Source organism: Perna viridis, chromosome 4, assembly GCF_037379345.1.
Source record: "Perna viridis isolate PV_CMFRI_1.1 ecotype Kerala chromosome 4, ASM3737934v1, whole genome shotgun sequence".
Lineage (NCBI taxonomy): Eukaryota > Metazoa > Mollusca > Bivalvia > Mytilida > Mytilidae > Perna > Perna viridis.
This window is the reverse complement of record NC_142448.1, coordinates 14,450,267-14,464,653: the sequence shown is the minus strand read 5'-3', so window position 1 is coordinate 14,464,653 and position 14,387 is coordinate 14,450,267. Positions and strand designations below refer to the sequence as shown.

Below are 14,387 nucleotides of genomic sequence, written 5' to 3'. Positions count from 1 at the left end.
AATGTCGATATTTTCGTTACATTTACTATCAATATCACTTTCAGTCCCATGCTCTTCGTTTTCAATGGGTTCAGGACTATAAAATAATTCTAAACGGAGGTCAAACTTACTACTAAATAAATCATCATTTCCTTCCTTTAACTTGTTTTGTAATAAAAAGTTTCTGAACCAATTTTTCTCCAAATTTCTGCCATACTCCTTACGAATCTCAAAATTGCTCTTAGATTCTATTAAGTTGTCTTTCGCCTGGTCAAAAGGTTCTGCTGCCGAGACATGGAACCCCATTTCTTCCAGAGCTCTAATTGGTGGAACTGATGTTGAATGCGAAAGAGTAGAGATTTTCTTGCTCTTATTTTTTTCTAAAAGCTCATTAAATTCATTATGTTGAGGATGCAATTTTAACTCACCAGTAGAAGTATTCCCGCTTCTTCTATACGTGTCGTTGTGAAGAATTTCTTTAGATTTATAATTAACTCCTCCACTGTTACAAACATTTTCTGAAATTTGGTTTCTGTTTTCCTTTAAATCATCGGTGAAAAGTTTGGAGCTTTTTAACGAAGCTGCTGGTTTCAATTTTATCGGAGGAAGTTGTTCGACAAAAGGAGATGACTGGGATCTACCATTTTCGAAAATATGCTGCTTCTTCAAACAATTGTTGTCAGTAGGTTTGAGCAATGGTGGCAAGCTGCACGTTGCAGACGCCTTAAAATCGGGAAGTTCCTTTGTCCTCTGATAAGATTGTTTGTTGACATTTTTAATTAAATTATCCTCCGTCAAAGTCGTATAAGCTCGTTGAAATTTCATGACAGTTGTTCGATTACAGTTAATGTTATTCTTAACAAAATGTGCCGTCTGTTTCTGGTGACGACTGTCTAATCGCTGTACATTAGGAAAGTTTTCACCAATCTTTGGTACAGCAAAAGCGAATGTTGGTGATTTTGACAACTGCTGAAAGTATTCCCTGTCAAAATTAACAAATTTTTGCAATTGGTCTTTGGATAGTCCAATCAAAGTACTCGCTCGGAGGTCCAATTCTTTTTCCGCCACATGCAGGTGTGCAGATGACCGCCTGCGTGCAAAAACATTAGTGTTAGAATTGTCTGTTTGACCTGCATTGTTTTCCGTAGTTTTCATATTTTATTCTTCACTAATTAGCATTATTTTTTTATATACTTTGACACGTATTACGGTTTTGAAAACTGCGAAATAAACATGTACTACATCGAAAGATGACTTTTATCTCCGGATAAATTACGAACATAGCGACAATGTTCAATTTATGACAGGTTCATTTTGTTTATAGCACTACCTTACTAGTGAAATGTTTAATATTGAGATAATGAAATGTAAATTAAAACGCTGCTATTTAATATTAAATAACTTGGTGATAGAAAATTCATTAATTCTGTAAAATCAATATATTGACCATAATTACTCAGCAAAAAACCAAAATATCTTGCAAGAGATTTTTCATGTATTATAAAATAATAACTTTATTATCTTTTTTTTCAGTATGATCTTTGGCACTTTAATCACTGGTTCAAAGTCAACTTATGGGTGTTTGGTACTATTAGTCAATTTATTTACTCAATAACATATTTATCATTTGTGGTATCTGGTGGTTGTTTTGGTTGCACCTTTTTTCAAAGACTTTAAACATTAAAAATTAATAGGTCACCCATGGGACCCTACCACATTACAATGAAGGTGGTGGGAAGTTTCAAAAAGTATAACCTGGAGAAAAATATGTTTTTGATGAAATCAAATTTGATCAGAATTTTATGATACTAAACAATTGTGCAAAGTTTGAATAAATCCTTTGATCTTTTATCATCTGAAAACTGAAAAAGGAGGATGTTATATCATCAAAACAGTGGAACACGAAAAAATAAAATTGAGGCTGTGCTTAAAATTTAACTTAAAGGCCTCAACTTTTTAAATTCTTCAGTTGGATTATCTCCCTTCACAAGCACTCGATAAGAATTTTGTACAACTACATGAATACCTAATCTTCCTATAAAAGTTATAAAAATCCCTTCAGCAGTTTAGGAGGAGTTGCTCTCCCAGTATATGTGACCAAATGAACAGACCAATAAAAAGACAGACAGGGTGATTCTTTTAAACTTGTTTGCAGGAGATATAATTATTCAAAATATTACATATTGTATATTTCATGTTATCTGTAATAATTTTTGTTTGTCAGTCCTTGAAAGTGCAGATTTTGAATGATGATGAAAGATATTATCCTTTGAAAATTTTTATATCCTATATTACTTGAAAAAAATACTAAAGGTCTCTGCCATTCTATCACAGTAATTTTATTTGTATCACAAGTGTTTCTTGTGTGTGCATGTGTGTTGAATGTTTTACAATTATCAAAGGTCCCATTTAAACATGTTTACTTGCATCGCCACCTGCCTGATTTTAACTTTGACAGGTATTTGACTATATCAGTTTCACCTTTTTATTATGATGACAAATATTATCAAAATCAATCCACTAATAAAATGTGCTGCTAGTAGAAACAACTTTTTCAGAGGTGTGATCAATATAGGATTATGACTGTACACAAATTCATAACATAGTGTCATAAATATAATTAAATCTAATTAATATCAAGAATGATTTTAAAAAAAAAATACTGTAAATATCATGAATAAACTTACACAGGCCTAGAATGGTTTATTATACAGTAAAACCTGTCTAATCCAAAACCTGGAAAATCTTACTATCTGTCTAAACCAAACATGTTATAAAATTCTTCTTATATCAAATTTAATGTTATTTGAACCTTGGTAAACTGAATACCTGTCCAAACTGAACAATGTCCAAAAGGAGTTCTGTTTAGACAGGTTTCACTGTAGAATGTGTTTAAAACACAGTGTGCATTCAAAATATATCCTTAAAGCTATAGAATCAATAAAACAACTTGACAGTTTTCCATCCTGTACATATTTATACCAGTCTGTATTAAGGATCCAGTTTAGTTTTATTTTTCCCGTCTTATTAAAGTCCTTTGGTAAAAATAGATTTTACTTCCTCCTTCCTCCACCACCAGCTAAGATCATGGCAATTCTGATAAAGATGTTGACGGTATCCAAGTAAATTCCAAGCATCCTAAGTTAAAGGAAAAAATAATTACTTCAAAATTGATTCAGGTGAGAGAAACTAGTGATACACTGATATGTTTTCCTAAATTTAAGTAAAAATTTAATATGGAGGCTATAATAAAAGTAAACAATCATTCTGAGAGTATTGAATGGCAATACAAAGTCCCCTACCAGAATAAAAATCTATTGAAGAGAACAGAATGCAAAGTTCATGCATAATATGTTAACAAGAAAAGTGCAAAAGTCTGAATGAATTTTTTAAGTCCATGTGCCATAACTCAGCATAAATTCAACAGACTGGATCAGAATTCAACCTTTACAATCTAACTTGTAAAGGTAAAAAAAATGTATCAAATATCAATTAATATCAGCAAGAATGATGAAAAAGGTGCAGAAAACATAGTTTTTGCATAATTTTCTAAATCCATGGGCCATAACTCGGCAAAAAATCATCAGACTGGAACAAAATTAGATCTTGACTTGTTACTTTTCATGGTAAAGCTATGTACTAAATATCAAATGTATATCTCATAGCATGAGGAAAAAAATGTGGAAAAATTAGTTGTTGCATGAATTTTCTATGTCACCGGTAGGGTACTAATAACCTTATTTACAATTAAGAAAGACCATAATTATATATAAAAACTAAATTCTGAATAGGAAACAAGTTGTAACAACTGGTTCTGTAAAAGTTCAGTGAAATGAGTTTTTCCCCTGTCCACATCAAGCCACATCCAACAAACAGGAAATGGTAAATTGCAATTAGAAATGCCTGCAGTGTATACAAGTTGTTTTGCAGAAAGAATATGAAACCATAGGTGTTAACCCTCCTGTTTTTTGTGGGAGTCTCCCGTAATTTTGCGGGAGGCATCAATCTCCCGGTTTCAATAATTCCTCCTGTAAAAACCTCCCATAATTAAATTTATCAAATTTTCATCAATTTGTCTGCCATTTTTGTTTATGTCAACAACTGCGTGGGTCAAGAAAGTGCTTTATTGTTAAACTAATTACCTACTTAGTATCGATAGATTTAATAAAGATGTTTACTAGTAAAACAACTAAATCCCATGTACCGGTACCTTTTGTTGTGGTTCCACTGGCAAAGAAGGTTACAAGATATCATTTAACCTCAACATTATAAACTTACGCATTAATGGGATCATATTTCTGGACGCCATATGTAGGATGTGTTTCTGCTCTCTTTATTATCTTCTGTGTGTCATATAACAAAAACATACTGAACAGTACAAGTCCACCGTAAATGCTAATGGAATACAATCCTGCACCCAGAGCTGTGGATGGTGGCAAAAACATGCTACCTGTAAATACAATAGTTGTTTAATCAAAATATCTCAATAAATTGATGGTAAAAGCAATATTTGCTGGATGTACCAAAATAAATAAGGATGGTTTAAAGATATGTTAAATTTCTCCTTTTCAAAATTTTTTACAAAAAACATCTTCTGTCTTGAACATTTGCAGGCAGAAGGATATAACAAACGTTTAAATTAAAGTCAAATATGCTTTTTCATACCCACCCACTGATAAGAAAAGTCCTATCATTTAGTCACAACAGTTGGCTTGGATTGTTGTTTTTTTCACCCTTTGGCAAAATTGTTATCTCCTTTAAACATTCTCCATTTCCACTTAAGACTAATAGATGTGTAGTTGCAAACTAAATTCCAAATAATTTCCATTCATTATCTCCTGGTTTTGTAAGGCACCGACCTTTTAGAGGGGGAAGGGCCTAGGATTATTTTGAAAAAAATAAAACTTTTCCAAATTTGAGCAAAAAAGCATTTTTTAACTCAGCCACAGACAGCAAAAAAAAATATGACTCAATATTTCTCCCATTATTTAACGATGTAGATTTTCAAATAAAAATTTATAACTCCAGCTGCTGCCGACAAAAATTTCTAAGTGAGCATAAAATTCAGTCGGCTCTCAAGAAGAAATTGGTCTGTGCCTACCAGTAATTGAAATTTAACATGCTGAAAACTTTCAATTAAAAAAACTGGAAATTAGGATTGGGTTATTTCAACTCCTTAAAGCTATGCTGTAAACCAAAATTTCTGATTAACCCATCATGTGGGGTCAAGGAATTTGCTTCAGATATTTTCATTATTAATTAGATGAAAAGCTTAATGTTCTGCACAAAACAATTCTGAAATACAACCCATTATTTAAGTTTGCAGCACTATAATAAGTCGTTCAGGAGGGTTTATACAAATAAGTAAAACCCTTAAACCATAAAATATCCATTTTCAAACGTATCTACAAGTATGTACAATGAAAAATGCCCAACCTGTTTTCCATCATAACAAATTTAATCAAAATCCATCAAACAATTTGGTATGAGTCACACTTTTTCAAGCATCCACTGAAATTTCATGCATGCTTACAATCTATTAAAGTTTTGTGGTGACAAAATTAAAGTTACATAGACTCTTGGATGGATGGATAGATAGAAAGACACTGGATTGATAAGGTAATTTCTCTTTTACAGAAGATATACCAGTAATTAGGAATTTTAGTTCAATACTGATAAAATGTAAGTTTTAAAACTATTAAACAATTAAAACAAGAAATAATGGGAGTAAGCACACAATGAGGATACTCCTGCTTCAAATGAATTGAATCATATTAAACTCTTTTAAGTTTAACAAGCATTCTGCGGTTTTTTTTTCATGGCAATACATAGCACCCTTCCAGGAGAAAAAGCTGTTCAAGAAAACAGAATGTCAGACTTCATGCATAATATGTTAACAAGAAAAAAGTGGAAAACAGTGTCCTGGCTATAGTTACTTTGTTTCTTCATTCATGCACATCAACATTTGATGCCTAGCCTTACTTTCAACTTTCACCAAAGTCCATTGAACTGTTTTATAAGGACAGACAACTGAATGGATGGACAGACTGCTGAATCCTATGTACCTAACAAACTTTGTTAGGGGGATATATGAAGAACCCCATGACTTGTTGATACTTACCTAATGATGAAGCAAAAACCAATCCTAATCCAACAGCTAATGGACCACCCATGTTTAGGAATTTTTCACTTGGAGCACACATTGCAACTGTTGACAGAGCTGAAGAAACAAATAATTCTATCCATCAAATACGGTAAAGTATCTCGTAGTTGATTACACAAAATGTCAGTAAATATGAATAATTGTATACTTACATCATTGATAGATCAACAATAGTACAATCACCTTACATCAATTTGACAATAACAACCTTTTTTAAGAATTAGATTAGATGGATGAATTAAGTGTAAATAAGATTTTATAAGCAATTAAATGACACTTCATTCTCATAAAGTATAAGATGACTTTTCACTGTACATTTGAGAAGTGGCTTTTAAAAAACTTAATTAACTTCCATTTCATAAGATATCAGAAAACTTTAACCATCCAAGCATTATCATTTCATAGTTGCTACATAAATTGTCATTAACACTGACATGAAAAAGTTACCTCGTATATATAACTGTTATATAGATATACTTCAAAAAGGCAAGCATTAAATTTTTTTTTTAATTCAGCAGTCAATTTCACACAAAAAATTATAAGTATAAAACTGATCATAAGTTATGACGTTACAATGCTATTTTTTGATGTAACATTATTACTAGAATTAACTTATTACATGCAACCTTTTATGAAACTGACATCAGTTCCATAACTTTCCATATCATACTACAGAAACGAAATTCTATCTAAGAGAACATTAAAATGGAACGAACTCTACCTCCAACAACACCAGCTGTCATCCAAGCAGCTCTGATTAATAAGGGACCACCCATCATCGTCATAGGGGCCAGTACAGCACCCAGTATACCACTGTGGGTCATCCAGGCTAACTGTTTAGCACCAAACCCTTCTTTGTAAGGAATAGATTGACATACTGCTCCTGCACCAATCATTACAGCAATTGTCCCCAGTGTGGCCTGAAAGTATACATAAAAAATTATCATCAGCATGCATATTCTAAATATACACTTAATGCTTTAGTTTGTTTTGGATATGCATAACAAACTGGTGATATTTCCAAACATACTATGAAGGCAAGCATGAAAAATAAAATTCTGGACAATAAAACTTTTTAATAGAATACATGTTTATAATGAAACCTACAGCATGCTGATGTCTCAAGTCATTTAATGATAACATAATTTTGGATGTAATGTCTCTCCTGATGGATGACATTTTTTTCATTTCATATCTGATTGACGTAATCTTATGATCTGACTGTTACATCATTACCATTGTTTGCTGATTAATTCAACCATTAAAAGCAATTCAACCCTTCCTTTAAGATTATAGAGATACATTTAGTAGTATTATAGTTAGTGCATTAAAACCAGGTATCTACTGTGGTTACAGTGCAGAGAATAACAACAGAACCATATCATACAACCACAAAATATTTCATAAGCGACAGATATTGCACAAATAACTTTATAGTATAAAAAAAACCCTATTGAAATCTGTAAAGAAATAAGATGTTATATTCATACTATTTTTATGTGTTTTTATCATTTTTCCCCCTTATTCCAAAACATTTCAGACCAACATCCCCATAAGCCTAATCTTCCTTCTGTGGTATAAATCTATGTGCTAAAATATTATGGAATCATTTACTTAAACTCAAGTTGTTGTCTAGATATCAAATGTCTGTAACGACATCAAACCAGACCTTGCTATATCATCATACAGTTCATGTATTTTTGTGATCATTTAAAAGTTAAGCTATACCATTAGTGAGTTCCTCATCATGAGATTCATTAGGCGTTGATTTCTACTGACAGCTACAGCTGATGCTGCTGTGATGGCTACACTACCACCAAAATACATGTAGGTATCTCGAATTCTTTGTCTGACTTCTTGGGGCCACAAGCTAAGGTGGCAAAAAACAATCATAATAAATATAGCTACAAGTTACCCTCTCTGACCGATATCTTTTATACAACTATATCAAAATTTGCAATATATGATCGATATTTTTTGTATTTCATTTTCATAAATAGTTTGAGGCATAAGCCCCAAATTCAATCCCAGCCATTTTTGGTGGTATCATACCTTGTACAATTTCAAAGAGATACATCCACATTTACTAGAGTCATTGTCCAGACATCATGAAAATTCTTGTTTCTAGCCCCTAATACCTCAATTCCATTATGCAATGATCCCAAGTTTTCTTTTGTAGTATGGCACCTTGTGATATAATTTCATAAAGATCTATACTCTTATACTCAAGATATTGTCTGGACATGAAGTGTCTGAATGCCAACAATGCCAATGAGGACAGCATGATACAATTATACCACCACAATTTTTGATGTATAATGATTGATCAGGTAAAGTAAGTATACTTATGAATGATATACAGTCCACAAAAAAATCTGAAACATATAAAGTTGAAACACAAGGGAAAATAAAATTATTTCAGTAGTAGGAAAAACAGTCTCTTAAGACTACTTAATGTTCGAAATGATGAAGATATACTGGGTAATGTGGAAATATGATGTAAACTCAAATAGAGATGCATCACAGCAGAACAGATACCTCATTATAAATAAATCTAGGATATACCCTGAAATGTTAAGAAATATTCTACTCAAGTTTTCTTTTGTGCAGTGTTGCAAACTGTGACTAAATATTTGTATATTTGACTGATAAGGTGAATGCAGTATAGCTTCCCACATACTATCAGGAATGTCAGATTCAAGAAAAATTTTTTAAAAATATTTACTTAAATTTTTTAGCATATATACTAATTGTTTTATGAATGCATCTAAATCTCATACTTCTATCAACATGCAATTTTACAGATATGCATTTTTGCCATTTAGCTTGTATTTGTTATACATGTACTTCAGATTATACAGTATATATACTTACACAGCTCTGTCAATAGCTCCCAAATCTTGTGACATTCCGAGGCCATAGTAACATAAGGCACCAAGACCCAAGACTGATGCTCCAGCCACAAACCCTTTACCTGCTGTAAATGCTAAAATAGCAATCACTAAAAGTTAAAGCCAATAATAACAAGACAAGCTTACACAATCAAATACTTAAGTAGCAGTCTTTGTAAGAATCATGTAAAATCTGAAAAATGTGATACATACCAAAAAAGGCAACATATTTTTATTTTTGTAATTAAGTTGCTTTATGGATCTAAATTATGAAATGTGTAATTACTCGTTCAAATCTGCCTGCTCTTAGGAGATAATCAACATTGAAAATTCAATACATTCTATTGTATTTGAGTGGTATTTACAGAGTTATCTCCCTTACTTTTTAATTCTACAGTGCATTCTATACAATTCTTATCTCCTGTGAGCTCGGGTTATATGAAAAACTAAATGTTAACTTCTGTTTACTAAAGCATTTTAAACAAAATATCAAAAATAAAAATATGTAGGTTTTTCAACCATGTATTATATTTTGCATGATTCTTAGCTGGAGTGCTACTTAAAATTATCTCAATATTTGTATTGATTAATGAAAGAGACCTGAAATGTTAAATATTTATGGCTGCATTTTGATCCCTAAGTTCTAAAGGTAATGTCCATAACCCTTCAAACCCATCATAACCTTTGTTTTATGGTATGAAACATTGGAGTACAATTTTATAGATTCTTGTAATTTTACTCAAATTCTTGCCGATAAACCAGGAAAAAGTAGTTGAACTGGAAGTTGATGTTGTTTGAGTCAAAAATGAAATCCTGTGATATAGCTTAGCTTTTTAAAAGCTAAGCCAAGTATCAAGTTGAGGAGATGAGTAGTTGAAGAAAAATAGTAACATTTTTGTAACAATCCTTGAAGTGAAACAACTTTGTCAATATATACTTGTAAACAAAGTTGTCAACAAGGAAGTTTAGTTGCTTGAGTATGAATCTGTTCCCATGAAATGGCATACCTACATATACATAAAGCTTCTTTCAAAATATAAAGTGGCAGTCAAGCAGTGATAAATGGTTACAGAGAAACTGTAATGAAAAAGTGGCTCCCAGGAGCCTGAATCACTCACCTGGTTAAATTTTGCCTCTCAAGGGCAATAAATTTAACAAGGAGTTGTCCAACAATCTTGACTCCAGAAGACTTTGGAAGAACTTATCATAAGGATCATTTCAGCAATTGAAAGTTTCTTTCCATCATAGTTTTCAAGATATTGGCTGAAAACTGTACAAAAAAAAACAACAAAAAAACATCATTTTTCACCTTTTAAGGGCAACAATTCTTACAAGGAGTGGTCTGACAACTTTGATCCCTTCAAGACTTTAGTAGGCCTTATATTAAAAATAATTTCAAAAATTGCTAAAATTCTGCTAAATATAATGGTTTTGAAGTTATAATATGAGAAAAACTTCTGATAGACCCCTTTGTTAATTTTTTTGTAACAGCATCCAGGTTTTTCAAAAATCCCTACACCAGTTCTATGCACGATACCCAAAGGAAAATTCATACCAAGTTTGGTTTAAATTGGTCAACTAGATTTTTTAAAGAAATAACATTCAAAATAGTAAAAAATGTCAAAAATGGCAAGAACTTCAACATGGTTTAAAACAAAATTTGATCACAGATAGATCTCATCATGCTGAACACTTTTACTTGTGTCATAATTTGGCCAAACCTAATGGTTTAGGAAATATATGCTAATATACTGCCTGACCTCTATGTTCTATTTTTAGTAACAATGGCCATAAAAAAATCTCCAAATCAGTTCTATGCAAGATACCCCTAAGAACATTCATACCAAATTTGGTTCTCATTGGTCAAGTAGTGTCTGAGGAGTAGATTTTTGAGAAATTGTCAACGACGACGACGAGGGACGCCAGGTGATGGCAATAGCTCAAATGGCCTTCGGCCAGGTGAGCTAAAAAGGTACGAATGGAGGTACAAATGCATAGACTGAAAGACACAAAATAGTCCATGCATTCAAGGCATGAAGTACAATAAAACAAATAAAAGCCTATCAGAATAACTAATAAAGGTGAAGGGCTTTGTATATTTCACTGTATTAAAACTGAAAGGAAGTTGTCTTCGATATTCTATCCATGGAATTGGTCCTATATACTTTAATTTTTAAGGTGTGCATACATCCTGTTCCAGTCGGTGCCATTGCCATCTCTTTAAATGACTTTCTCTGTGTAGCTCTACGTGATGCTGTCCTAGCCTCATTAGCATATAATTGAATCCTTGGAAAATTTGTCTGGAATGGTTTCAGTACAGACGGCTTCTGTAGCCCACTGACAAAGGCAGTAATAGGAATACGACATAACCTGGTAGCCATCATTGTGGTAAATTATATGATAAAACCTAAAAGAAGAGTTAAAAATCTGTCATGGTATGAACAAGTAACAAGGACATTACATATACATATTTGTAGTGTTATTACCACTAAGTGTTTTCAAATCTATGGTATACAGCCTCTTATAATCTTACTACTAGAAAGCATTAGTTATCACTTTATACCACATGCATGACAACCTTAAATTCAAAGTTCATTTAAGTTTAAGTAACAACAACATCCTCCACCACTGCAAAAAAGTTGAAGTGCAAAAGTCACATACATGTAACTCCTGTAAAATTTGACAAATCAAAATGACAGGAAATTTTATCAACTACAAATAGTGACTAACAATCCTACAAAATTTAAAAAAAATATGTCCAATGGTTCCATGGATTTGCATCCACAAGTGTAACTGGAGTGAAGGGGGCACGGTCAGACGAACACATGGATGGACACCAGTATTTCTATGTTCCCTTCTGATTTGCGGCAGATGACAATAAAAAATGTGCAATGTGGCACAGTTTGATATGACAGCAGATATCAAATCCTGAATAGTTAAGGCAACCTTAATACACCTTTGAATTATGGTTGAGATCAACTGGTTACACATAATACATATATATTTCTATGTATTTTTATGTCTAACTGACAATAAAAAGGTCTGGAAGGAATAGGCGAGTTCTTCCTGATGTCATGAACTCAGAGCTCAGAAAAAAATACTTTCATGCCGAACAAATTAAACTGACGCAATTCAACAATATTCATAATCATAGGCTAAAAATCTATATTTTCTAAAGCTTCTGTTATCACATGCTCTGTCAAATATTGACGAACAACCTGTGCCATTTGATCATTTAAGTGTCACAAGTATGGGACTTAAATGGGTTCTAAGAAGTTTTGATTACCTTTTTTTCCAGAAAATACGCCTGACAAAACCGAAATGAAGCAAAAAAAAGTATTCAACGGAGATAACCTTTGCAGTGAACTTCAACTTCGTCACTACACAACTTCGTACCTGCACCACGACAATTCCTACCGTTATTAAATGAAATGCTTACCGCATACATGAAATAAGATGGTTCATTCAAAACTGTAGATTTGCCATAAACCAGCTGGAGATTTGGTTTAAAAAAAATGGAGGTTTTTTTTTTTGTTTTTTTTTTTGTTTTGTTTTTTTTTGTTTTTTTTTTGTTTTTTTGTTTTTTTTTAATTTGTGGCGTAGCAAGTAAATTATTGAAGTATATGAGGGAAAATTTCATGCATGAAGTTAGTTTCCTTTAAAAGCTATGCTGAATGTTCTAGAATTAAAATATCCATCTTTTCCCTGATTTGAATATCAAATGTTCACAATTTTCTATGCACCACCTCCATTGACTTAATTTCTTCCCATTCACAAGAGGATTCCAATACTGTCCTGCGGCAAAACAATAATTTACAAATTGAAGTTTATGTCCTTTTTTATTAACTGCATGTCATGAGGGAAAATTGTTGTGGAAGTTTGTAACTGAGTAAACATGTTCTTGTTATTTTTATTTAAAAACATTTAATTGCTCTATCAGTGGATCATCTTAACGAAATGGAGACAGTTTGACTCCAGAGGGAGACATGCCAAGTTAAAGATTTGTACACCTCGTCACATACAAGCACAACTCCTCCTAAATTGGTCCCTCAAACAGGTTTTATGAAATAAGGAAGTTTAGGCATCATGTTGTTTGACATGAAGGGGGTGTTCTCTTTGTGAATTTTCATCGCAATATTTCTAGTCAATGCCAATTATGTTAAATTGAAACGATATCAAAGAAACGATCCATTGCTCTGTGCAAAATGCTTTAGCATGCTTCATGTATGATTTTAGTTACTTTATGTTCTTTGTTGTGAATGTCTGTTTTCCATGTCTGGTCTTTGTCCCCGGATTACATTCTTTTGATTACCGCTATAACCTTGGTTCCCTTGATTACTCTTTCAGAGGGTTTGTTAAATATAGAATATAGCAATAATTTTCGTTTTATTCAAGTAGCACTCCAGATAAGAATCATGCACAATGTGGTATAGGTTGGAAAGCCTACATATTTTTATTTTTGATATTTTGTTCAAAATGTTATTGTAAACAAATATTAGTTCGTAGATTTTCATATTGCCATTGTTCTTAAGAAATATACATTATAAAGATTGTACTGAATAATTCAAAATTAAGAAGAGATAACTCTGTAAATTACACTGAAATACAATAGAAACTATTGGATTTTCGATGTAAATCATCTCTGAAGAACAGACAGATTGGAATGAATGAGTATGCATTTCATTATATAAACCCATAAAACAACTTAATGATAGAAATATTTGAACAGGCTGCTCCTTAATCATTAAAACATTATTTTTTTTAATTTAAAACGATACAAGACTAGTTTATTTTGCTCAGACACAATTAAGTGCTACAAGAGCAATATATAAACAAGTATAAAACAATGTGGCAAACAGTAAGAAAGAAAACATGGATTATATCTATAAACAGCTTTTTTGATAATCAACAAATATGTCAAAATCGTGAAAGCATCTTTTCTAGTTTCCTTAAAAATGCATGTTACCATACAACAATTCTTTGATTACAAATGGACAATAAACCCTGCATCTTGATAGAAGATGGGTTTAGAGTGTAATAACTTGGAACCCGGATTACATTCTTTTGATTACCGCTATAACCTTGGTTCCCTTGATTACTCTTTCAGAGGGTTTGTTAAATATAGAATATAGCAATAATTTTCGTTTTATTCAAGTAGCACTCCAGATAAGAATCATGCACAATGTGGTATAGGTTGGAAAGCCTACATATTTTTATTTTTGATATTTTGTTCAAAATGTTATTGTAAACAAATATTAGTTCGTAGATTTTCATATTGCCATTGTTCTTAAGAAATATACATTATAAAGATTGTACTGAATAATTCAAAATTAAGAAGAGATAACTCTGTAAAT

General features: G+C 32.0%; 1 protein-coding gene across 1 annotated transcript; it reads right to left on the bottom strand.

Annotated features, from left to right (window-relative positions):
- Positions 1-2,450: 2,450 nt before the first annotated feature.
- Positions 2,451-12,445, bottom strand: LOC148618983 (growth hormone-inducible transmembrane protein-like). The gene is made up of 8 exons (XM_088578449.1): positions 12,320-12,445; positions 11,222-11,440; positions 9,017-9,128; positions 7,871-8,012; positions 6,864-7,062; positions 6,101-6,199; positions 4,258-4,429; positions 2,451-3,117 (listed from the first exon to the last, which is right to left on the bottom strand). Exons 2-8 carry the CDS (start codon positions 11,415-11,417, stop codon positions 3,033-3,035), a joined length of 1,005 nt encoding a protein of 334 aa, XP_088434575.1. The 5' UTR covers positions 11,418-11,440; positions 12,320-12,445; the 3' UTR covers positions 2,451-3,032.
- Positions 12,446-14,387: the final 1,942 nt, after the last annotated feature.